Source organism: Plectropomus leopardus, chromosome 22, assembly GCF_026936395.1.
Source record: "Plectropomus leopardus strain MGB_pleo_1.0 chromosome 22, ASM2693639v1, whole genome shotgun sequence".
Taxonomy (NCBI): Eukaryota; Metazoa; Chordata; class Actinopteri; order Perciformes; family Serranidae; genus Plectropomus; species Plectropomus leopardus.
In genome coordinates, this window is record NC_142197.1 from 23,947,519 (window position 1) to 23,974,900 (window position 27,382).

Below are 27,382 nucleotides of genomic sequence, written 5' to 3' on the forward strand. Positions count from 1 at the left end.
TTTCAGAAGCAGATATATGGCTCACCTGAAGGTGAAGAGTGTCCCCATGTCCAGCTGAGACAGCAGCTCAGCCTTGGATTTTGGGTAGGAGAGACGATACCTCAGCGTCTCAAAGGCTGGAACCACCAGAGCTTTCTTGGCGTTGGCCATGTCCAGCTGCACCACCGACTTCCTACAAACACAGATTACATTGGGTTTCATACTCTATATTACTAAAGTGTGCATATTCTAAAACATAAAGACACAAAAGTAAAAAAAAAGTCACAAAATACGTTGAGAACTCTGCCATCTTCACTGTTTGCCATCTGATCTTTGTCTCTTACCTGAGGTACTCGTACAGGCCGTACATGGGCAGGAAGTCGATGTCTGACAAGAACATGTACGGGGTGTTGACCTGCCGCATGGCCACGTTACGCAGCAGGTTGACCGGGTAGAACTGTCCCTCTTTATAGACGATGTGGTAACCGACGTTCCCCCGGCTCATCAGCACCTCGGAGCCCTGAGCGTAGCGCAGGAACTGTTGGGCCTCGGCATCAGACAGGTACAGGGCCAAGCTGATGGGGCCCTCCCAGTGCTTACAGATCGCCTCCAACATCTGGAGCCTGCAGAGACACAGAGATGGGTGACATCAAGTAAATGCATCACACTTCACTGCGGCGATTATGGTTTGATCCCTGGCCTTTGCATTCCGTGTCGAAGTGTCCTTTTTGTGAGTTTCAAAACCCCCATGCAGCAACTCATTTCACTATGTAGATTAAAGCTATCCAGTTTGATAACATTTGGAAAGCCTAAAAGAGCTGCAAGATTAAAACTATTAGACTGACATTCAAGCTAGTGAAGCGCTAAACCGAAAGGCGGTTGCTCAACCGGTGGACGTTAACTGTTTGGGCACACTCTCCATAAGTCTCTAATGTGCAAGCCTCATGAGCCCTTAGATCCGGGTATTTCATACCTGTAAAAAGAGCTTTCATGTTTTATGCGCCAATGAGCAGCTCTCAAAGGAATGAATGGGGCCCCACCTCCAGGGCTGTATCCAGACTTTCTTAATACATCCACTTTTGAAAGCAGGAGTCCACATACCAGGTGACATCATGGTGGCTACAACCATAATTTATACAGTCCGTGTTGGAAATCTTCTGTAAAATAAAACATCCCACGCTAGCTTTAGGTACCTGACAATTTTAGATACACTATACTACAGGCACATTTTGGTCTGTGTTTAAAAACGATCTGAAACGGAGACCTGACTGAGGGCTCGAAATAAAAATTCTAATATCAAATAATCTTTTCAACCTACATTCTCACAACCTCACATTACACAAAACCTCTTGTAAATGACAAAAAAAGGCACACAAAAAACTTCTAAAACATGCTGATTGCATTCTGGTGTGTACTGAACCCTGCAGCTGTTTCTGTTTGTTTCTTTGTGACTTTAAAAAGTGAGACATCACACAACATAACTATTTACATGAGCCCACAACTTCTGCTTTTTTTTCTTGTCTTTTAATTAAGATAGGGAATAATGAGTTACTCAACCCTGGACTTGATATGCAAATGGGGAAGTAATATTTATTATATATTTATTACATTAAGGGAAGCTTAAGACAGCGTGCTTTAGTATGAGATTGGGCTTTATTTTTAAGAGTCCAGCTTTAAAAACATTTTGTTTTTTGGTGTGAATATCCATAGACTGCAGTAATTTGGTGATGCTGGAGAGTGGAAGCAAATTTATAGATGTTATTTTTTTCCATTTTACTGAGTTAGGTATCTTTCAGTATCTTAAATTTTGAAGTCTCTATGCTTTGATTTGAAAAAAAAAACAAGTCTTGTCAGTTTTCTTTCCTCCCCTCCTTCAGTTCTTCTGCATGCTTGTATCTGCAGCAACTCTACAATTCATTTGCTATTCTTTCTGAAGGTGAGGTTTTGTTATTTTCTGACACTGTTTTGGATCTGAAATACTTCCCTCCGCAGAGCCACCACGGGCCTTATTAAAACAGACTAAAGCGAGCAGTGTTTCTTACACACTTCCAGGATAACATGTTGCCAAGCAGAAAACACAACATACTGACAATATTAAAACAAGGCTAAAGTGTTGTTTTATTTTGAGGGTGATTTAATGTACCACAGGGTTATTAAATGGTTTATTCCCCCTGGGAGCATGAATGTGCTCTCAAGCATACTGAACCCTTTATTATAATGGTAGCATAAGTCACCATAGTTATTAGCAACCATTCATAGATTTTGGTTCATCACAAGGAGCCACCGCTAGGGCTGAAAAATGAAGCCAACAAAAAAGAGCCAAAAATTGCAGTTCCTCTGATGGCCACTTGAGGCTGGCTCCAAGAGTGAGTCAATCCCCACAGACTCCAATATTAACCCTTTGAAACTAAATTGGCTTGGTTTATTTTAAAAACATGTCAAGAAAGCAATGAGAAACTAACAAAGAAATAACGCAAATTTTCAAGACATTATTAAATACAAGCACAAAACAATTACCTTAAAAAATACAAAAAAAAACAATGTCCAAAGCAATGAAGGAAATAACCTGAAAACGTGCATAAATTGATTATAATCATGTAATTAATATAATTTCAATTATGTAGTTATAATTATTATAATATCGTTTTCTGTGCATTTTTTCTAGCTTTTAAATGTAATTTCAGTTTTATAATTTCATTTTTTAAATATTATGATTTTATTTTAATATATTATCAAAATAATATTTTTATATATATATATATATATATATATATATATATATATATATATATATATATACATATTATAATTTTTTACATTTCTTGCCAAGTTGCTAATTACTTTTTTTTACTCCTATAGTTTCCAGAGAAATTAAACCAATTTGTCGCAAGGTCTAAATACTGAAAAGCATCGATACGGCACAAGAAAATTGATGTCAATCCAGGTCTCAAAAGGTTAACATGTAATTATACTGTGCTAGCCAAGCCAGCAGCTAGCTTCAGGCTGATCATCAAACCACTTGTCCAAATATGGTCACTTTTGGCTTCAAATATCCAAGATGGTGACGGCCAAAATGTAAAACTCGAGACTTCAAAACAGGAGTTGATGACCCGGCGGGTGACATCATGGTGGCTACTTCCAGTATTTTAAACAGTCTACGGTTAAAACCAAAGTGTTTAAACTGTAGACTGTTTAAAATACTGATGTGATTCATTTATTCGCAGTTTTTAGATTGTTTTTATTTAAGGTTTGGTTTTGTAGTTTAGTGTTTTTATTGGTACTTATTACATATTTGGAGATTCAAAAAAAGGCCACGCACATCCCATTGCGGGTGCTGAATACAAGGTAAACCAAAATGTGAAAAGATAGAGATCCACACACCAGGAAGCTCCCCCTAAATTCTGCAGTTTTCATTAGAAAACTTATAAGTCTGAGAGTCTTAGTTGTGTTTCTGTAAAATGTACAAAGTTTGTTTGTTTGAAGTGTTACAATGTGAGCCAAACCATGTAGCTTGAGAGTTGCTGAACTGGATTTGTTCTGTAAAAAGGGTAGACATAATAAGACTGAGCTTCAGCCTACACCTTTTTGATCGGCTTAATCCCTAAATGTATTTTATTTAAGAAGATAAAACTTCAGTGTATTTTTTTGTTAAGGGTACCATGCTGATTGTAGTTCTACTACTAGTATATTTAACATTTTGATTAGCACTGGGGCACTTTAATTGTTCTATCTTTTTATTTCTTTTATCTTTTTATCTTCTTTTCATGTTTTCTTGTATGCTGTCGATGGTGTCTGAAAACTGTTACTGAATGCCTGCAAACCAAATCTACCTACAGGTACAAATAATGAAACCTGTGCCTGAACCTGATAGTGTGGGGACATATGGACAAACCAGTGTCACCACTCTTATGTCCCACTACTGGCTGCTGACGCAACCAAACCATTTCATTCCAACAGGGTCTACCCCTTTTTTGTAAATACCTTGAATAATGCGAGTTAAATGATCCCTAAGGGGGAAATTGGGTTATTGCAACAACACAGAATAAAATACTGGTAACATAAGAGCACAAGAAAACAAAGGCAGTGAAGGCAAGATTTCGTAGTAACATATAAACTAATAAGAGAGCACATTTGAAGGCATTGGGTTGAGTTTTTCCAATTGTGTTGATGAATGTTCACCTCTCTACCCTTACTTCAATTACTGCAGAGACTCAAAGCACACCCAGCCTGGCTTCCAGTCTTGTTTGTGGAAATGCTCCACACCTCGAGGCTTAATTCTGTCCCCTTCGCCATCATCCAGCCAGCAAGAGCTCAAAGAGAGGAGGACATTTTCAGACAGGCAATATCCCCCGACTTCATTAACCAAACTGCAAAGTTATTAGTTCAGTCAGAAGACAGGATTAGAGCTGCTGCAGCAAGAAAACATTCTGTTGACTTTGCCAGATACAGCTTAACGAATTCTGCAGGCGATCTCCAAAATTCAGGCATTTTCCTTATTTGTATAAAAAGCTGAAAGAAGTGAAAACACTTTAACATCCTAGATCTGAACTGTACGATTTTCCAACAGGTTCTTGAGGTAGATATAATGGACCTGGAGTTCTAAAGACTTCAAGTACCTTTCCACAATAATTTCTGTGTATTAGAGCATTAGCTTGGGAGCCAATTAGAAACCACTAGATTTATATTAAAGAGACTTTCAGTGATGCTCCAGCTTTAAATATAAGCACTTCCATTGGGTTACATATTTGCGTAAAGGGACAGCTCACCCCAAAATCCAAAAAAATACATATATTTCCTCTTACCTGTACTGCTATTTATCAGTCTAGATTATTTGATGTTAGTTGCAGAGTGTTGGAGATATTGGCTGTAGAGATGTCGCCTTCTCTCCAATATAATGGATGATTACATTCGGCTTGTGTTGCTTAAATGCCAAAATAGGAAAAACTCAACGGTAATGTCTCTTTCCAGCCTTTTTTCGATATTTTTTTCAATCATATAGTTTTGTCCTCCAATGTCCTCAATACTTGAGACATGCTTGGAACAAATCCCCAGCAGTAAGGACCTTGGAGGACTTTAATCTAGACAGTCATTCAGTCCAATTCAAATGTCTGCCGGGAAAACCTTGAGTAATTTAAATGACACAATCCCATTATGAGAAAAGAGAAAGAGGAAGCAGTTATATATAACTACTGAGTATATTGACCTTTGGAATGGAGGCCAGGACTCTCATGTGTGTGCATGTACATGAAAAAGGACCTGAACGGGAAAACTATCACTGTATTCAGCGAAAAAACATTCAAAATGTAACAGCCGCACCATGAAGAGCAAATTGGTTCCAATTCAACTGCACCTTTACTACTTCCTCTTTGCACTCCACAGGCTCCCCAATAATAGCTCCATGATGAGTCTTACGATCGGCAATAAAGGCATGCACTTTCACAATTTGTCCTTGAAGCTATTTATGGTGAGTGGCTGAGCAGTTTGAAAGGTGGTGAAGTATTAATGCCACAAATGACAGAACAGAGATGCAAATTCAGAGAACTTGCACTTGTATCGGATCATTTTCTCCCCTTGTTGTAAATTCCTCACATCAAAGTTTTCTTTCAATATTATCATTTGTGTTCCTCAACACAGAAACACAAGTGTCTCCTGGAGAATTTAATCATGCTACAGGTTTATGTCTTAGACAAAATTAGCTGTAAAAACAATGTTTCTGAGTAATCGTGTGTTTTCTGGTTTGTATGGTTTGTATGATGCTCAGAATGCAACAGTACCCATGAGCAACTTTGGAAATGATTGTGACCAAATCCTGTGCTCTAATTGCTGAATTCACACTGTCCCAGAATCCTTAAGTGATCATGTTTTGCAATCTTCAGCTCTCAGTTAGCAATGGAAACAACACCATTTTGGATGTTTCTTAACCCCTTGAAACCTAGAGCAACATCACTTCTCTAGAGCTGCTTTCAGATGCCTTTCACAAGTATTTAAACCTTTAAACCCCAAGCAAATTGGTGTGATTCTTTTTCCAAAATATGTGAAAAAAACATGAGCAACTTGACATGAAATATTTAACAAATTTCCAGTAATTATAAGATTTCAAACAATATTTTTAAAGAGCTAGGGGGGGAAAAATGTCAAGGAAGAAAAAAAAAAAGGAAAAAAAAAAAAGAGTTCAATCAATCAGACTGAGCTTTGCTATTGTACGAGTAATGTACCTGTCCATAGAGAGCTGGGCGACCAGAGTGACGTCAGTGTTGTCAGAGCTGGGCTCATACTCGTAGTGGAGGAAGTAGAGGTGCGTTCGGTGGACGGTGAATCGTTCTCGACGGAATTCGTAGCAGGGATCGTCTTCATCCAGCTCTGACAGAGTCTTCTGAAGCTGTAGGCAGAGGAGAGGGACACGGACAGTCAGACTTTTCCTTGAGGGTGGCGCTGAGTCACAGTCTGTGGACCACCAGTGACTTTGCTTTCTGGAAAACTACCTTCTGCACCACGATCAAGACAGAACAAACAGACAGATTGTAAATCACATCACATATTCCAAATTGTGGCAGGGTCAATGGGCTGCACTTAAGATACTTTCATCCAAACCTCTTTGCAATTTGCCTCAGAAAGCTGTTGTGTAAGGCCCAACCATCAGGAACATTTGGGGTTTTGTTCATAAACACTTTGACATGTGGTAAAGAGGGGCCAGAGATCAAACCGCTGACCCTGTGGTTAATCGACGCACTACCTGCTGAACCAAAGCCAGGAATAATTACCATATTTATATACGTGATTGTGTATGTATAGTGTTTTTCAACCTGAGAGGCTGTCACAGAGCAAGGAAGTTTTGTATGCGACATGACATAATCTTAGCCATTTGGAACATCACTGCCTCTAGCCATTAACATTCATAGGTGTGCCAACTTAGACAAGAGGGCTCACAAAATGGTCAAAATAACTGGTCAAACTCCATCTTTAACCCTTTGAAAACCTGAATCAACATCAGTTTTATTGTGCTGCGTTCAGACACCGTTTACAAGCTATTTACCACTTTCACACTTGCAAATTGCTTTGATTTCTTTAAAAATGTGGGGAGCAATAAGCAATAAGCGACATGGCAAGAAATGTCACACAAATTGCAAGAAATAAGCAATATGTGACGAGACCTGAAAATTAGTTTTAAAAACAAGTGATTATTTTTAAGAAACTGGGGGAAAATGACAAGAAAACTATATTTATTATTATTTTACATATTTATAATTCTGTTACGGATTCTTTTTTTATTCTCAGCATTTTTTCCTACTCATTCTCTTATTTATTTATTCATTTTTTGGCTCTTTTTTTTCAGATAATATTCCAGTAAATTTTTACTACTATTTTGGAAATTTTCGGGCCACGTTTCACGTTTCACGTTTTGTGTTTTTTTTTTTTTTTCCCTCTTGGCTTCAAAGAGTTAACATCATGCTTTATACTTGAAAGCTCAGACCAGCTTCGAAAAGGACCTTGAAGTAAGTTTGTTCTCTCGTCTGATGTTTCCCTGGTCAGGACTGAATTTAGAAGCTCATCTATTGTGTGATGGACAGGAAAAGGTTTCTTGTCCTTTAACGCTTACAAAGGTCAAAGCTAAAGTTAAAACTGGCTTGCAGTGGAAGTGGGAAAGCCCAGGCTCATGTCATGTGTTAAAGAACTGTCACCACGATTGGTCAATAGGGAAGATCAAAGTGCAAATGCAAATAAAACTACTTTACATGGATATTTATATTGACCGATGTGTGAGAATGGATGAATGAACAGAATGGGTAATCTGTAGGAGTTGCGTTGTATCTTTTGCACAACTTTGATAAAGTAAAGACATCTCAAATACAAACTTTCCCTCAAAAGGGTGATAAACCTTAATGTCTTATACCAGTCAAGAACTGATGGTACATTTCATCTTACATATATTGCAACTTTTCCACTCAGTACATTATGTCACCTATACAAGTGCAAGAAAGTTTTTCCATTGCAGTTTTGTGAAATATGGCTTTTCTGAATTACCTGATATACCACCTCACCTTTTTTTTTTTTTAAATTGACATGCTTCTATCTGGCTTATTTTATATTCGCAATTTCAATCTGCGCAATTCTAGGATTCATGGAAACCCGACTAGCATTTGACGTGCTGGTAATGGGAATGGGTTTGAGAACTTCAGTGTACTGAATCTTTGGGCTGGTTTTGCAGGAGCAGCGTGCATTATAAGTTGATAAGTTTTGAGAACTCCTTTGTGTGCCAGTCTGCCACAGCGTGCCACAGACCCAAGCTTCTAATCCTACATAAGTCAATTAAGCAGCAAGCTGTCACAATTTAATGCAAATAAAATGCAGTTTTCCAATTAATTCTCTCTGATTAGCTCTCGTCAAGTTTATTTTGTCACATGCAAACAGCGATACAGGATGTGAGAGTGTGTGCATTCAGTAAAAGTAATGCGTTAATGGAGCAACGCATCAAGCAAAGTATGAAAGATGTCAAATTTCTGTCCTCAGGTCTGTGGAATTTGTCAAAGAGTTGAAGCGACGATGAGCCGAACACCAAAATCACTGGAGCTCGACAAAGGCGCAGTCATTTGGGGAACGGTGGAGAGAAGTGGCTGAGGGCCTGTCAGCAGACAGCTTGGTGTGTGGCAGCGCCCTGCTTTGAACGGCGTTATTAGCGGAGCTGCAGTGAGTGACTGGGCTGCGGCGGCACGGTGGCCCTGAAGTAGCCCACACTGCAGTGTGCTGCTGAGCCAATCCCTCTGTGACTTCATTAGTCTAATCATCACTTTAATGGGATTTAAATCGCTGCTCAAACTCTGAAAAATTGAGTGAGCAAACTATTTCCTGAGTTAAGGACACATTAGAATTGAGTGTCGGTTAAAAAAGGGCTTCTACATAGCATGATGGGGAATTATAATGTGATTAACTGACCACAGAGCTGACACTTAAATTATTCTACGGCCCATATTGGCTGGTCCATAAAAACCATACTCCTGACCACAGTGACCTTCAGCAGGTCAGAGGCTGAGGAGGAGTGATGCATCGACTGCCTGAAAGAAGAAACACCAGCAGAGTCTGCAGGGTCAACACAAGGCGTGTAAGGACCCCAGTAAGCTTGTGGTCGTGGTCCAAACCCGTCTACACTCAAAGAGTTTCCACCTGCTCTGAATAGACACACTAAAAGGTGGGCTGAATCCCACTGCCTCCATGATTTCTCTCTAAGAATTTTCTATTTTTAGTCCAGTCACTGGCATTGGTGTTACTTTTGTACGATTCATTGAATCACATCAGCTTTTCTAAGTTGACGTATTACAGCAGCTGACTTTGTCATCAGGAGCTGGAGGGGATGGTGGATGGTCTGATAATTAGGCAAAACGCCTTCCAAACCACAGACCGTCCCTTGAAACTAACAAACAAACAAAAAAAAAACAGTTGTTTTTGTGTTTATTTATAAGTTCTTAGTCATTAAATATGCGTGTTTTTTTTTTTTAGCAGCCTGTCACTGTGCCACAAAAAGCAGCTGTTTTTTACTGAAAAGTGTCTACATTTCCTGCCAGGATAGTGCAATGAAAAATGTTTGGGTTTTTTTTCTCTCTTTTTCCATATTGGAGACATAGCTGCATTTTCAGCCAGTCTAGTGCTATGAAGAGCAGACAGATTTTTTTTTTTTACCAAAACATCACTGCATCACTGTAACTAGCGTTTTTTGTTTTTTTTTATCACCATACTGATGTATTTCCAGGAGGGATAGTGCCACAAAAAGCTGTATTTAAAAAAATATATATATTTTTTTTCTAAAACATCACTGTATTTTCAGCTGGGATAGTTCCATGATAAACTGTATTTTTAATTGATTTTTTTTTTTTTACCAAGACATAGCTGCATTTCCAGACAAGGTAGTGGCATGAAAAACAGTAGTTTTTACTGAGGCATCTCTGCAATTTCAGCTGGGATAGTGTCACAAAAATTGCCTTATTTTATCAAGACATTGATGTATTTCCAGCCTGGATAGTGCTAAGAAAAAGCTCTTGTTTTTTCTCAGAGACATAGCTACATTTCCAGCTGAGAAAATGACACGGAAAATGTTTTTTTCCCAAGACCCAGTTGCAATTCCAGCCCAGATATTGCCTCCAAGAGCAGTTTCTTGCCAAGATTTTTTTTAACCACAACACCAGTGTTTCCAGCTGGTCATGCCTGGCTGAAAACAAGAGCCCTGCCTAATGTTTTAAAGTGGGCAGGCGGAGTGTTGGTGTTGCTCCCCTGTTTAATCTCGTCCTCACTCTCTCAGGCAAAGTTTGATGGACAAAGCAGATCAACAGGGTCACAGTTCACCTCATTAACTCCTCCCTTCAGTATGTTCCTCCCACCAAGATGGAAATGAAGCATCATACTCCAGCTGACAGAGAAAGCCTCGTCAGACAGACACGGGTTATGAGTTTGTACGGTTTGTCTCTCACAGTGAGGAGTCTACATTACCTCCAGTACTCACAGATTATTATTACAGCTGTTTGTTTAGATCCTATCAAACTGCTACAAAGAGACCAGCACAGTTCACCAAAACACACTATAAAAATCAGCAGCACAAACAGCAACAATTCAGTTTATATGACGAGACTGCGTTACAGTTTTCCTAAGAAAACAAAGACAGCATCTTCATTTTGATAATTTATAAATAACCTATATAAAACCTTTTGATAAAAGGTATGGTAACACTTTCTATGAAGACCACATCTACATGGTAGGTATTAATTACTTATGATGCAGCATAGATATTTATGAATGCATGAAAATGTGTTACACTTTATTTAACGCCAGCAATGAAACATTATGATGGAGAATACATTATCATAAATGCATTAACATGTGTCTCACTTCACTCAAGACATAAAATGAAAACTTATGATACTGCATTGACTGTTATAGCACACTATGAGTCCTTACTACAGTTAATTATTGATGTGTGTATAGGTGAGTATTTATAATGCATTATAAGCTCTACCAGTCAACCCTGAAGTTTATAATTAGTCAAGAGCATTCATATGACCTTTGATACCATTAAGAATGTATTAGAATTCACTATAAATGCCCTCATAATGCATTAAAAATGTGATCTTCAAAGAAAGTGTTTGCAAACTTTATATTCATAATTTATATTTATATTTATATTTCCTAAACTGGGTGGGAGATCCCATAAGAAGGCGGAGGGAGTCAGGAGCTTACATTGTCAAAAAGTTTTTAAAAAGTTTTGTGCAAGGGAGTCATGGTACACAGGTCACGATTTGGTAGGTACCCCAGTGTATGAGTCACTGTTGAGTTTGATTCAGCACAGCAGGATAAAAAAAAAAGAAAAAGGAGACATTTCCTTTCATTTCTTTAGAAACAGACAGTAGTGCCAGTGTCAAAGACAGACACAATCCTCCTGCTGGGGACTGAGGTAACATTTTGCCCACTGGCAGCTTTGGAAACTATTTTCTTTTAAAAAAATAAGGAGCATTTGAAACCTTCTATATTACACGGCATTACACTGAACAAACATTTTTCCAAAAGACAAAGGGTCACAGCAGGCTATGAAACTGAAAACATCTTTTATGCTATAAAATTGGAGATACAATTTAACGCTTGCTTTCTACTCATCACAGTAGGTGAGTTTCCATTAACCCTCGAATTGCACAGACTGAAATTGAGAATATAAAATACGCCTAATGGATACGTAGCACTTTAAAAAAACCTCTCATTTTTTTTTTCTCACAGTTTTTACACTTGCATTAGGTGGTATTTCAGGCGATTCAAAAAAACGTATTTTGCAGAACTGCAATGGAAGCTTTTTTTGGCTATTACAGGTCACATGATGCTATGGCTATGTGCTTGTCAGTGGGAACTGGCTCCCTCATGATGCAGCAGGCGCTACAAGAGCTGTTATTGCATCACATAACTCTTTAAAAGTTGAGCAAATCATCTGGAAGTTTTGGATCCACAATTCCTCTTTGAAATCGTGGACTGTCACCTCCCAGAAATCCCTCATACGTGGCTGCTCCCACGTATAAGGGGCTTGCCTTTGCATTATCACTCGCATAACACGCCTATGTGGCCTTTAACTGTAATGACGGCTCGTGCGTAATAGTAATGTTATCACTAGAGGAGAAGTTGCATAACATCACTCAGTGGAAACGCAGTTGCAAGTGTGTTTTATCAACATTTTGAAAATATTGCTGAAGTTTTGCACATATCTGTTGTTTTGCTGTCTATTGTTTCACAAATCTGGGTGATGCCGTTGAATGCACGTCATTATGTGGGGCTAAACAATAAGGTTTCCCCAATTGCCTGACGTAAATAAAATGTAGGGTTTGGCTAATAAATCTAGCAACTCCCTTGCCTAATCAAGAAAGTGGTAAGAAACAATTTGACAGTGTTTTCTGAATCTGATGATGGAAAGGGGTGAGCCATCTCACTTCCTTATCATCTCTGTTGAGAGTTCCACATGTGCAGTACGTGCAGGTCCTCATGAGAAACGGTGGTGGGTAAAGGCAAAGTTGAAGTGAGCATTTCAATTATCCTGGAAACAGGAGTTTAGTTGGGTGGCATTAGAGAATGTGGGTGGAACTCCAACTGTATATTGTGCAATTTCCAACAATTTTAAGAGCAAAGTGGATAAAACTGTTGTTTTTCATGACAACTAAGTTTAGTCTTTGTAGTTGATTTATAATTTCTGATAAATAAAACAGTTTGTAGAAGGACAAGTAAAAATGGACTTTGGTCAAGTAGATTTCTGACCATTAATACATGCTTCTAACACTATAGAGCTCAGCATTTTTGGGGCAGAACTGGCGCTTGTGAACTATAGTTCTGCACCACATACATAAATCTGCATACTGCATAATGCGGTTGAGTGCACTGAGTCCCACATACAGTGACAGTTCAGCACAAAGTTAAAAACTGCTGCAGCCCTGCATGCTACAGTCGACTAAACATGAGTTTACCACCACACTTCAAATATTTGGTACTAAATTCACATGACAGCTAGACATACGGAAGCAGTTCCACCTACGTTCTCGCTGTTGTGGTCGGCCTCGCTGGGACAACCAAACAGCTCTCGCCGCAGCAGGTTGCCATCGTACTCCAGGAAAGTTAGATAGAGATTCCGGAAAAACTCCACATGCTTGTTCTTCACTCGCAGCTTCTTGGGAGAATTCCAGTGGATCACCTGGGAAGAGGAACCAGAGAGGAAATATTGAAAAGTGTACTGTTGTTGTTACGCTTACATCATTATTGCAATTAACAGAACAGTAAACGAGATGCATTCCACCAAATGAAGAGACAAATCAGAAGCACCTTAATCCTGCTCGGAGCTGCTGTGTTTCTGGACCAAAGTGTTTTTCCCGTCTCTACTGACTCTCTTTAAAGTAAAGCATTTCAAACATTCAAACATTGGAAACACTACCTGGCCAGAATTTAAGATGAATTAATATGAATTAATTAATTAAAAAAACAAGGACACATTTAAGATAAATTTGAAAATCATCTTCCTACATCAAAGACGGATATAAGAGATAGTGATAAAGTTTCTACTTTGTCATACCTTTAGCAGGATCCTTATGAGGTACCACACTTTGAACTTTTAATCTTTCATTAAGGTTCATTACTTATATATTTTACAAAGATGCATGGGAAATTCCAGTAATCAAGTCAGGGAGCCTCAACCAGTCCTCAATTTTTCAGTAAAGTGGTCAATTCCACCTCCACTTCTCGTTCTTCTTGTGCTTAAGCCAAATCAATGTTTTTCAGTAATTACTCTGACAGAGCTCCCACTTCAAATGACATTTAAACTTATTTTAGTAATTCTATTGACAGTACTTATACCTTAGCCTCCACTTCAATTCACTGCTTGTACTAGCTTCCTTCACTGCTTACATTAAAAAAGTTTACACCTCAACTCCCACTTCAATTCCTTTTAGTACCTGCAGTGACAGAACTTACACCTTAACCTCCATTTCAAATCCTGTCATTGCCTACAGCTACAGAACTAACACCTTGATTCCTACTTCAACTTGTTTCAGTGCCTGCAGTGACAGTGCTTACCCCTCAACTGCCACTTTAATTCCATTTAGTGCCTGTAGAGACGGTACTCCTCAACTGCCAATTCAATTCCTTTTAGTGCCTGCACTGATGGTACTTACATCCACCTTTCAATTCCTTTCAGTTCCAGCAGCAACAAAACTCACACCTTAACTCCCACTTCAGCTTCTCTCAGTGCCTGTAGTGACAGTGCTTACACCTCCACTCCCACTTCAGTTACTTTCTGTGTTTCCACTGATACTGCTTATACTGCAGCCTCCACCTCTACATTTCTTTTAGTATTATATTGACAATACTACCTCAACTGCAGTTTTTACTTCTTTCACTGCTTACACTGAGAGGGCTTACATCTCAACTGCCACTTCGGCTTCTTTCAGTACTTCAACTTCAACTATCACTCTAGCAAAAACACACTCCATGCTCCACAGACTCAAATTGGAAAAATTACTTTCAAATGTATTAGCTGCAGTGTTTTCAGCATTTCTCATTTTCCTAAGTAAATTTAGCCATTTCTGTTTTATGCAAATTGTCTTTGTGTTTTAATAGTCGAAGTGCTTCATGTCAAAAATGTTTAGCTTTCGTTAAAGGAACACTTTCATTAGAGGAAAGCTTAAGTCTAAAGAGCACTATACATACAGAATGAGAGCCAACATTTGGAGAGAGTCTAATTTCTTTGATTACATCCTGTAATTTCTATAGGAGGCAAACCCCTGGGTCTGATCTGGTTATTCACAGCCAGGAAAATAAAATTAAAGAAGAAAAAAAGAAAGCATCACATGTAAGTGTTGCACAAGCCACTCAATAACAGGCTCGGCCCGAAAAAGATCTAAATCAAACTAAACAAAAAACCCCTGCATATATGCTTTTCTAATCAGCTCCCACCAGCTGAGGTAAATCAAGAGTTTATTGTCCTCTGTGATTATTGCTTTTTTTCTTTATGAGACATTTTGCTGCATTAAACATGAATGTGTCCACAGCAACAATTTAATACCTGATCCCGCTGACAGTTTGCTCTCACTGTGTGTCATTTCTGCTCGGGCAGTTTGACAACATTGAGAATCATCCATCCATAACAACTTAACTGTTAATATTTTGATATCAGCTCATTTGAGAAGCAGTCTAATTTATGATTGGAGCAATGATATTAAATGAGCTATGACACTGACAAAGCCATTAAAAACTGTTATTAAAAACCATCTACAGGCATTAATGAACATTATTGGTGTTGGAGCATCAAGGTGTAATAAGGCCAAACTAAACATGTATGGATGGCTGAATTTCAGAGAGCCTAATCACTGCTACCATACAGTAGGAGCATTGGAAAAACAGCCGAAACAGGAAGAATGTGTTATGTGATGAATGAGAACAAAGTCTGTTCAACAATATCTTTAAAGTACTACAATTTGTATGTCCACTAGGGGTGGGGAAAATGAATCCATTGACTTCAATGTCTGGGTTTTTCTTTTAACCCTTTGAAACCTGAACATCAGCCCTCTTGTGCTGCATTCAAATGTTTTTAACAAGCTAAGCTAAACCTTTTGAAATTGGAGCAAACTGGTTTTATTTCTTTCAAAATTTTGGAAAAGGCAATGATCAACTTTTTAAAAAAAATGTCACACAAATTGCAAGATTAGTATTACTGCAATTAGTTAAAGGTGACAACAATTAATATTTAGGTGGCCACCAATAACAAAACAATGTATGGAAAACACTGCAAGCTGGATGAGCAGGTACAGTTACATGTAAGTTTAAAGTTAAAAGTATGTTTTTCTTAATTATATTGCATGTGTTACATACATTTAACTAACTAAGTAAGTGATGTTTTTTTTAGGATAGGACCTTTCACAGAGCGAGGTCACAAAGTGATTAAGTGGAATAAAATTGTTAAAAACATGACCATAGCAATTACTACTTTATTAAACAATTTTCTATGCGACCTGATGCTGCTGAAATAATAAACACATATATGATATTTGATATGTCTATATTCAATCTCTAGAAGTATGATTTAACTTTTTCCACAGTGTTACAAATGTAAACAAAATCACAAGTCTTTATATCGAATCGCAATACTTGTATTATTGGAACACTAACAATCACAATAGCAATCCAAGTGGCACCACAGTACCAAGACAGTATACTGTACATTCAGGAGATAACAAGCATATCATCCCAGGCCCCTGTCGCCACATATGCTGGATGTATACTGCACATGCTATGTCATCAGCTGCTAACAGGCTCGGACAGCCTCTGCACATCTCTTGAAACCAAGCAAAAGACTTGACACTCTTTCAAGGTTAACGAAATCCATCATGATTTTTCTCTGCCTTGAGTAACACCAAATGTGTGTCACTCCGAGTGTGGGCTTGGCTTGAGCCTCTTGAATAATGCAGGTCATGTCTTGCGTGCCAGAAGTGACTGAGTGTGAGCATAGTGGGGACAGCAGGGTCTCACCTTGAGGTCTGACACGTCTTTGTAGCACTTCTCAGAGCGGGTGTGGTCGGACAGCTGGACATTCCAGAAGCAGGGCAGCTGGTGAACCAGGAATGGGTTCTGTTTGATCACTGCGTTGAAGATGTCCTGCAGACGCATGCATGCACGCACACACACACACACACACACACACAGACACAGACACAGACACACACACACACACACACACAGAGCACACACTGAGTCTTATGCTTTGCCTTATGTTGCATCATCTACAGGCCCACACAGTTTTATGTGTTGATGTGATGACCACACAAAGCTGTGCTAAATTTTACCCTCATTACTGCATGGATTGTAGGGTGGAGGGTAGGTTGGCTTGGGTAGTTAGATATGTACGTAGTAGAGTACGGTATGGACTAGTAGCTCTGTTTGTAGGTTAGGGTGGGGTAAAGTAGGGTAAGGTATGTAAGGTGAGGTGGGGTAGAGTAGGGAACGTAGAAGGGTACAGTATATTATATTATATTGTAGTGTTGTGTAGTATTGTATAGCATAGTAGAGTATAGTATAGTAGGGTAGAGCAGAGAAGAGCAGAGAAGAGTGGGGTACAGTAGAGGGGTAGTTTTGGTAGGAGGGTTAGGGTAGTGTAGGCAAGAGAGTATGGTGGAGTAGGGTGGGGTAGAGCAAGGTAGGAAGGTAGTGTAAGATGGAGTAGAGTAGAGCAGAGCAGAGTAGAGTAGAGTAGAGTAGAGGGGGATACCATGGGGTAGAGTATGTAGATTAGGAAAGAGGGTAGAATGTGGGTGAGTGGGATACGGTGGGATAAAGTAGAGGGGGTAGGAGTAGATGGGAGGGTAGAGTGTGGTGCAGTAGAGTAGGGAAGGGTAAGTAGAGTATGGTAGAGTAGAGTAGAGTAGAGTAGAGTAGAGTAGGGTATGGTAGATAGGAGGGTATTGGGTGGGTAGGTAGACAGACATGATTTAAACTAAAAACCACTGCACAAGCACAGGTTAAAACGTTTTTGGAGACTGCAGATGGTGGTAAAGCATATTACATAAGTCTTTTAGCTTGGCACAGTCGATGATGGCATGTATTGAAGGAGACTGGAGGGTCAGAACTGACGGGACACGTGGGACTGACTCATAATTAGCCTCTGATGTGAGCGAACCTGGGAAACAGTGGAGATTTGGGGCGCATCCCAATTCCCTTAATTGCATCCACATTTCCAACACCTTCAACATCACCTTGCTTCATGGTTTGAAGTTTGTATTGATTCATATACACACTGTAAATTATAATAAGGGCCCTCAGTTTTTTTTTATTATCGGCACAGTTTTTTAGGGTCCTTCGGTAAGTTTGAATATGTTTAAACTGTAACAGAGTAAAGGACAAATAACAGATCACAAAGCGATACTTTTTTGACTTTGGGGTCTTTACGGGTTCACGGGACAAAAGTCTCAGTGACACATTCCAGCTTCCTAATGGTAGACATAAAACTCTACAGCCACATAATGAATGCTGCGATAAAGAGCGCTGACAGTCTATTGGAGGAGCTCATCGAGCAGAAGGCAGATGGAATGCTCAAACGATTTCTAAAGCCCCGTTCATTCTCCAAACTGCATACCTTGTGGGACTTAACTTAATGAAGGTTTAATTAAAATCTCATAAATGCACCTCTCATATAAATGAGCTCTGAATAGCTCTGAGATAATGGGGAGACCCTGTACCAAGGTCTCAGCCTTTGCCCCTACTATGGTAGATATAGATGGAGATATACTGAAGCTTCTTTTTGACCTTCAGGATACATGAGCACTCTGGTGGGATGAAAAATATGTACTTGAAACCAAACCTTTATATAACCGTGACATGTAAATGGTGTTCTTTGTTGCACTCTCAGATGAAAATAGAGGCAACAATATACATTTTTTACAATTTTACATTTTTTCTTTTTTTTTGTATTAAAGCTGCTATAGATAGCTTGCAAATAGGGTTCCAGCAATATACCGGTTTTAATGTATACTGTGATATGAAAGTTGACGATGGTTATACCGTGTACATTCGAATATCTATGAAAAAAAAATTAACTGGATAGACAACTCACCTTTATTTTAGTTATTTTTCAAAAGGAAGATTTTTTTCTTCCATTTTAAAGAAGAAGAAGAAGTCTTAATTATGGTGATAATACATTTGTTCAACCAAAACTAACATTCTGTTTTCAATTCTTTAAGGGTTATTTTGACTGATAATGATAATAATTCTGTATCCCTGTGATATCATGAAACTGCGATACTGTTACTGTACCTTGACAATCTAATACAGTTGCAACACAGCTTGTAAAAGAACATTACCAGTAGCACACCCCAAAAATACCAGCAGCGACACACTGTAGCCTTTCAGTTTAACTGTACTATTTCTGACCATTAATAGTAAACCCAACTATCAGCCAAAAAGATATTGGAATATATGGGGGAGTATATTCACTTCATCAGTAACCTGCCCTGAAACCGTCCTCATCAATACCTAGTAGTACAGTATTCTGGCCTCTTTCAGTGGCAATTTTATGTGAGCAAACACATGTAAACACAACAGGAAATATGGAGATCAGCAAATCATGTATGTACCGTAAAACTTCAGATAAAAGCCCTACTAGCCGGGTGTGACGACGCATTTTGACAAATAAATAATGTCTTAATAAGAGGCTTGGTCTGGTTGCCATGCAGGTTATTTTTATAAAAGAACTTATAGAAGTTCTTTGGATGTATAATACTGGGTTGTTGGCTGGAGATAACCTTAGATAGCTGCTTAGATCACACATACAATATGTATATATATTTTAAACTTTAGTCCATATAGACTTGGTAAACACATGGTTAGCATGGTAAGACACTCTACAAGTCAATCATTCTGTTTCATTTTACTGAAACCGTGAGCACCAAAGAAGATGGTATTATAGGTACAGTAAACAAGAAGGACACAAAAAAGAGATTTGTAGATTTAGAGGACTATTTTTCATACTACATTTTTAAATTATTTTACGGAATAATTATCATTTTTTATGCCTTTTTTTCCCCAGGGAATTTCTTGCTTTGGATTTTTTGTTTTACTTTCTTTTTTTTTGGTTTGTTTGGATTTTTTGGGGCAAATTTTCAGGCAATTTTCTTTTACTTTTCACAGATCATTGGTCATTTCTTCCTTTCTGAATAAAATAAAGTTAACTTGGCCAGTTCTCAAAAGGTTAAATAATTTGATTGTATTCCATCTTTAAGGAGGAACAGTTTTGTGTGAAAGCCCATCCCAAATATAAGCCTGTTGAGTTCAGTGATTTAAGAAAATAATAGCTTGGGCTGTTAATTGAAGTTCTATGGTTTATCTCAAGATAAATCCATGAAATAATTATCATGACTGGCTTAACTGCACTGTTGTCCCCTTTGATAGGACTCACAGGGCCGGCACTAAAGACACATACAAGAGCTGCTGAAGAGAGATGCAGAAAGCGATGTCATGCAGCCTGGAGGAGGCTCTGACGGCACATTTTTCACCTTGTTTCCACTGTGGCCATTAAGACCAGACAAAAACAGCTCTGACCTTTAGATGTAGTCGGTTGACACGTTGTGCAAAGCAGTTTGTCTGAAGCATACACAACCCTTCACTGCAGCTTAGTTTAACCCTTTGAAACCCACAGCGACATCACTTTTCTTGTGCCGCTTTCAGACGCCTTGAAAAACTATTTAAATGTTTGCACTCTGAGCAAATTGGTGTCATTTCTTCCAAAAAAACATGTGAAAATGCCATTATTTTACAAGCCGTTTCAAGGAGAACATCATGGACTACTTCCCGTAACCTCTTGCATATGCTTGTTGATATGAGCTGTTTGTTTGCTTTTGTTACCAATTGCTATATTTCTGTCCTGTATTGTTTTTGTGGAAATATAAGAAAACTTAATAAATATATTGTTTAAAAAAACATGAGAAAAAATGCAGTGAACAACTTGGTAAGAAATGTTCCACAAATTGTGAAATAATAGTAGATTCAGAATTGTATTTATTTATTTATTTTTATTTTTTTAAAGCTAGGGAAAAACATCTAGGGAAAAAGAAAAAAAGCTATGGAAAAACTGTACTTCTAACTATCATAATTACATTTAAATTATGTTAGAGCTTTTATCATTTTAAATACTTTTGGTACTTCTGGTCATTAACGTGTTTTTATTTTACTTTTTTTAATGTAATTTTCTTGTATTTATTTATTTTTTAATTTTTTAAATAATTTCTTGCTAAATTTTAGGGTCATTTCATCTTTCCTCACTTATTGCCTCCTATCCTATCCCATTTTTGACAAAAATCAAGCCAAATTGCTCAAGTTTCAAAGGCTTAACATCAAATGTTCAGGCAACAGAGCAGAACACAAAAGGACTTGCCACAGCTTATACTACCAACATAATCAGAAACATATGGTAAAACAGGCAACCGGTACAGGTGCTTTTGTGATTTGTTCATGTGAAACGGCAAATTTTGAGTTGGCATGTCTGAGCTGTGACTGTGTGTACGTGTGTGTATGGGTGTGGGTGTGTGTGTGTGTGTGTGTGTGTGTGTGTGTGTGTGTGTGTGTGTGTTACCTGGTCTGCCAGGGAGGTGGACAGCATGCTCATTAGTTCTCTCTCTGCAGTCAACCTCCACATCTGCTCCCATCTCAGCTTCCGCAAACGATCCAGGAGAAGTAGAATCACGCCTGCAAAGTGCGCGCACACACACACAGAGAGAGAGAGATATGGTAGCTTAAGAAACAGAGATTGGTATCAGCTGCCTGCTAAAGGTGATTAAGTCCCATCATGAGGCTTCGAATCACATCCTTGTGTTTTCTGCGATAAAGCTGCAAGGTTTAAAAAAAAAAAAAAAAAAGACAGACCAGACTTTGGATGATGAAAACATGTTAAAAACCTCCTGGAAGCCAAAAATAATTCTGAGAAACTAACTTTCTTCTCCAACAAACAAGAAAAAAAAAAAAAAATCAAAAACAAAAAGAAAACTCCTCCGTCTCAGTTCCCCGGCTAATAAAAGAAATCTTCAGGGCGGCTACAAATAAAATCAAGCAGCCAATTTTCACAGGGACAGACATGGTGAATATTTTTTTTTGCAAATGGGAACAAACAAACCATCTTTCACACCCCGCTGTGCTCCATCTGTTGCCACGGCCACCGCCGCAGAGCCGACCAGCCGCAGCTGAACCGGAGGCTTTCAGTCAAATTGCCGGTGGTGTTTAAATGCAACACATGCCTTTCTGTTTGTGAGATCTGCTGCTCGGTCACACTGACAGGGAGGTTAAGGGGAAAGAAAACACAGAGCTTTTACAAAGCGACATGTTCAGGTGAGCTTTGCAACCGCTGACACGTCTACTGCTGTGAAATTCACGGCACTGCTGCGGTGGGTTGTGCTGGGTTTTTTTGGGGAGGTTATAGTCAAGAAAACGATTATCCTCTGGCACCAAACGGCACAGAGAGAGCGATGAGCCTCCTGAAGGAAAAGACCTGCTGGATTTGATAGAGGGGGGAAAAAATACAGGCAGGGGAAAATAATAACAAGGTGTAATGGAATCCAATCAATTCCACTATCAGCTGCTTGGAGGCTCTGTGAAATTACACCCCAACTCCTTTTTGAAAATGTTTTTCCATATAACTTTTAACAAGCCTGCTGGATGCCGACATATGTCATCGACGCCTGTGCAAATGCACTGTGTTATTTCAAGGAAAGAAAGTGCCCGCTTTACTTCCAGTGTTTGGCTTTGAAATTAAAATCTAGGAGGAAAAAAAAAAAGAAAAAAAAAGGAGCATGAGAAATAAAAGGACTTGGACAGCAATCAAATGTTTTCCGATTGCAGATGGTAAATGAAAATTACCTTGGATGGTTAAAATAACAAGTTACAATCAGAGAGAGAGCTCAGTCCTAATGAATGAAATCGTGTTTCTATTACAAATTGTCACAGTAGGAGTGAGCATTATGGACATAACTGTCTCCACTACCACTGAAACAGCCCGGTCGCCAAAAGAAAATATTGTCATTGTACATTTCTGCAAATTAGGGGTTGACAGATTATTAGAGGGGCTGATTATTGGGGCAGATAGTTGGCATTTTGCTGATTTTGATCAGTGTTTTATTCTAATGAGTGCCGATGAAATTAATTCATAAAAAACTGTGCTTAATACACACAACCAAAGGCAGGGAAGGCAGTCTGCAATACATGCAAATAAAGTGTCAGCATGGGAGGAACTTCTACTTTGTAACACCTTAGGGCTATTTTTATTTATTCATTTTTTAAATCAAAATTTTCACTGAATTTTGCAAAAAAAAGGGAAATTGAAAGTTTCAGTTTTGATTAAATATTTGTTATAAGGCATTTAAACAAAGTTTCAAGTTAGGGTTTTCTGCAAACCACCCATACCATAAAACCTCAAACAAAAGCCTCATCCCAATTAAACGTCCAGTCCCTTTAACTAGCCCGGTGTGGCAACACATTTTGACAAGTAAAGGCCTGTCTCTATTAGAGGCTCGGTCTGGTTACCATGAAGTTCATTTTTATAGAAGTTCTTTGGATGTATAAAAACTGGTTGTTGGCTGGAGTTACCCTAAGTTAGCTGACTAGAGATCATGCATAAATTATGTATAAATGTATAATATATATAAATGTGCAATTAATTTGCGATTAATTGCGAGTTAACTAGCATACACATGGGACAGTTATCAGCACTTATGATATTTGCATGTAGCATCACATGCTATCATAAGTTGCATTCATTAATTTTCTATCACTATTGTTATATGATATGTTATTGTTACCATTATTGCTGTGCATCTCTCCCCTCTCTCTCCCTCTCTCTTTCTCTTTCCTTTATGCCATTATTGTAATTTGTCTATTTATTTATCTATTGCAGGTCTGTCCGTCCTGGGAAAGGGATCCCTCCTCACTCGCTCTTCCTCAGGTTTCTGCCATTTTTTGACTTGACTTGACTATGGACAATCATGCGATTAATCACATTTTAATAAACTGACAGCCCTAATTTTAACATAATTATGTATATTTGTTTGCAGCTGTAGCACCAGCATGTCAGCATGCTTAGATAACGTCCTCCAGCACTCACCGGTGTTGAAGCCTCTGCCCAGAGCCGGCCAGGGTCGGTGGTTCTTCCACAGGTTCCCCAGGTACCAGTCACTCTGGTTCTCCACCAGACCAAGAACCTGCTGACCTAAACATAGAAACACAACACTTTCACTGCTTTATCTTCACATCTACGCATCTCCTCTACAGCATTAAAAAAACATTTTTTACTATAATTCACTGCATCTATAGGTCACTGTATATAATGTTGCACATCATTATTATGTTGTTTTCAAGGCTTTATTTTATCATGAAACATTATAATTGATTTCTTTTGGTGTACGAGCCACCATAAACCTCTCCTGTTCACTCTCACATCAGCTGCTGATTTTCTCTTTTGAGAATTTTGTATTTTTTGCTGGATACTTTCACATCATTTTAAACACATTAAACACCCAGAAAATTCTCTGACACTGTACGTAAAACAAAAAAAGGCATGTTTTGTGACCATAGTTAATCTATTTATGTATTTTTTAATTTTATATATTTTTCATTATTTTGTCATTTCATTTCATTTATTTACTTACTTACTTTCTAAGAGTTTACTCAATCATTTTAATTTCTTTGTGTAATCATACTATTTTTTTCAGTCATTTTCTGTAACCGCTTGTCCTCGTAAGGGTCGCGGGGGGGCTGGAGCCAATCCCAGCTGTCATCGGGCGGAAGGCGGGGTACACCCTGGACAGTTCGCCAGACTATCGCAGGGCCGACACATATAGACGAACGACCATACACACTCACAATCACACCTAAGGGCAATTTAGAGTCATCAATTAACCTGAGCTGCATGTCTTTGGACTGTGGGAGGAAGCCGGAGACCCCGGAGAGAACCCACGCGGACACGGGGAGAACATGCAAACTCCACACAGAAGGGCCCCCGCCCGGACCGAACCCCGTTCCAACCGGGATTTGAACCAGGGACCCTCTTGCTGTGAGGCAACAGTGCTAACCACAAAGCCACCGTGCCGCCCTACTATTTTTTTTTTTTACCTTTTTGTGTGTGTGTGTGTGTGTGTGTGTTTGTTTGTTTGTTAATGGTTAAATGTTAAAAATAATACAGACATAATTGAAAAAAGAAAGAAAAGAGGACTTGTGTATCCCTTTGAAACCCTTTGAAAACTTTTCTCATGCTGCTTTCAGTTGCCTTTCACAAGTATTTAAACATTTGAACACCAAGAAAGTCTGTGCCATTTCTATGAAAAACAAAGGAAAAAAGGGCATCAGCGACTTGAATAGTATAGGTGTAGTATAGGACTTGACTACATTTAGAAAATTATTTTTATAAAGTAGGGGAAATGTCTAGGGAATAAATGAAAAGAAAAAAGCTAGGGGAAGACCATATTTATAATTATCATAATTACATATTTAAAATGATGTTACACAATAATGCAAGAAATTAGTAGATTAAGAAAATTGTCCAAATAACTTAGGCAAATGTCTGGAAAATGGAAATAAAAGAAAATAGCTAGAAGAAAACTATTTATAATTATCATAATTGCATATTTAAAATTGTGCTACAGAATTGTTGTACTTTTTAAGCACTTTTCCCTGGTCACTTCTTCTTCCCCCTCCCATTTTCCCTATTTTTTATTTTTCAGGCAATTTTCTTGTACTTTATACTAATTTCTTGCTAATTTTTTTCCTCCCCTTGCTTAATGCCTTTATCACTTGGTTATTTAAAGAAATCAAGCCTTTTTTCTTTGCTCTCAAAGGATTAATATCAAATGTGAGTAAGGCAATGCTATGGTCCATGGATTCAGTTTTTTTAATCAACATTCACAAGGATGCAAAATAATAAGATAAGCCTGATAAACTACAGAATGTTCCATTGCTTTAGGATAAACAATCGATATCCCAGAAATTCTCAAATAAAATAATATCCGCATAATAAGTCTCAAATCACTGGAGCATGGCCAGCACAAACTAATGAAGGCCACTCGGTAACACAGGCATAAAAAAGCATTTTAAATGCAAACTAAAAGCCAATCTTTTTAGTCTGGCTTGTATATAGTGTCTTACTATGACATTTTTTTTAATGGTTTATACGTATCCTATTTATAAAGACTGATTTTTTAACCTTTTAAAACCTAAGAAATTGGCTTGATTTATTTTTTAAAACATGGGAAGAAGGCAATAAGCAACTTCAAAAGATTTTTTTTTTTACATAAGATCTGTAAAAAAATAAATAAATAAAATAAAAAATACAAACAAGGACATAACCAGGGGGAAAAGAGCTTAAAAATAAGGTTTCTAAAACATTACTTAAAATGTATGATTGTAATAATTATGAATATTGTTTTCTGGATTTTTTTCTCCTAGCTTTTTCAAATACATATTTTTAAATTGACTAAATCTTGCAATTTGCAGAACACTTCTTGGAAAGTTGGTCATTGCCTTTTAAAGAATTTAAACCAGTTTGTTCGGGGTTTAAAGGTTTAAATAATTGTGAAAGGTTTCTGAACACTTCAAAATAAAAGTTATGTCATTTCAGTTTCAGAAGGTTAAGATCTTTTTCTTATTTCAGTTAACTGACACAATAACTTGACATCATGCTGCTGAATCTGACAAGATTGAAACTATTTGAGCATTTTTCATGCGATATGCTTTATCCATTCAAACATGTCCATAGTTTACAGAATCCTACAATTCCAACATTTTGCTGGCAGTTGGGTTGCTTAAATATAAGCCAAACAAAGGCCTGATTCCTTCTGCAGTTGTGGTAAATAAAGGTTACTATCTGAGAATTTATGGTTATTCAGCATAGCAGCTTTAAAAACTAATTATAAGCTCAATAAAAAAAAAAAAAAAAGCCATTGGCTTTATCTTGAGATAAGGAGATAATTGAGTCATGATCTCCAGCTAAGCGGCTGTTGTTGGCTGCTCTACAGTTTGGACCGCGTGCAGACAGAAATGGAGGTCGGAGGGGATCAGTGGCAGACACTTCAGGGTCAACTGGTTCAACAGCGAGCCAGCAGAAACATAATCCCTCCATAAAGTGGGCTTTTATATCTGAGTCGATGACAAAAAAAAATCAGGAGAGAAGTTTAACTGCCGCCTTGCAAACGGCACAGCGCTGCCGTGAGAGGAGGCGCAGATTGAATTCTCAACAATATGATGAATTTAAAGTTTTCAAGCAGCTAGGGTAAAGAGGGTGAAAAGGGTATAGAGAGGACAGGAGAGGAGGTGGACTCAAATGAAGAGAAGAGATCCAGGAGATGAAGAGAGGAAAGGGGAGGGGATGCTACGTGGGCTTTAGGGCGAGAGATTATGGAAGGCAAGCTGGGCAGAGATAAAGGTCGAGGAGATAGGCATTAAGGAGGAGATAGGAGCCTGGAGAGCGGGCATGGGTGTAGCAGTGGCAGCTTTAATGAAGGCTGTAAGGAAGATTAATGAGAGCTTATTGGAGCAGGCAGCAGAGAGCAGGCGGCCCCCTTTACAAAGGCTGCAAAACAAAGAACAAAGATCTGCCATCAAGGTGATGACTGAGCGCGACAATTAGAGCTCAAAAACAAAACTGTGGCCCTTTAACTGGGACAAACTTCACAAGTGATCCTACTTTGGTTTAGGTTCAGCAGAAAAAAAGTGCCTGTTGGCTGAATGTGATCATCAGCTGAGGGAGGGAGGAACATTTCCACTGCTAATCCCCTCTGTTGATATGCTACTCCATACTGTCATTAAGGTTAACAGTTTTGATTGCAATTAAGCAATAAACCTGTGTGATTAATTGGAGTTAATGAAAATTTAATCACGT

At 38.3% G+C, this 27,382-nt stretch overlaps 1 protein-coding gene across 1 annotated transcript in view; it reads right to left on the reverse strand.

Annotated features, from left to right (window-relative positions):
• large1 (LARGE xylosyl- and glucuronyltransferase 1) overlaps nucleotides 1–27,382 on the reverse strand; it is a 121,632-nt gene that overhangs the window by 7,049 nt on the left and 87,201 nt on the right. Inside the window, exons 7-13 of the mRNA XM_042511597.2 lie at nucleotides 23,615–23,719; nucleotides 21,098–21,210; nucleotides 16,507–16,632; nucleotides 13,025–13,180; nucleotides 6,195–6,358; nucleotides 324–602; nucleotides 26–172 (exon numbers count right to left, since the gene is read on the reverse strand). Coding sequence (XP_042367531.1) covers nucleotides 26–172; nucleotides 324–602; nucleotides 6,195–6,358; nucleotides 13,025–13,180; nucleotides 16,507–16,632; nucleotides 21,098–21,210; nucleotides 23,615–23,719 — 1,090 coding nt within the window. The remainder of the gene's footprint in view (nucleotides 1–25; nucleotides 173–323; nucleotides 603–6,194; nucleotides 6,359–13,024; nucleotides 13,181–16,506; nucleotides 16,633–21,097; nucleotides 21,211–23,614; nucleotides 23,720–27,382) is intronic.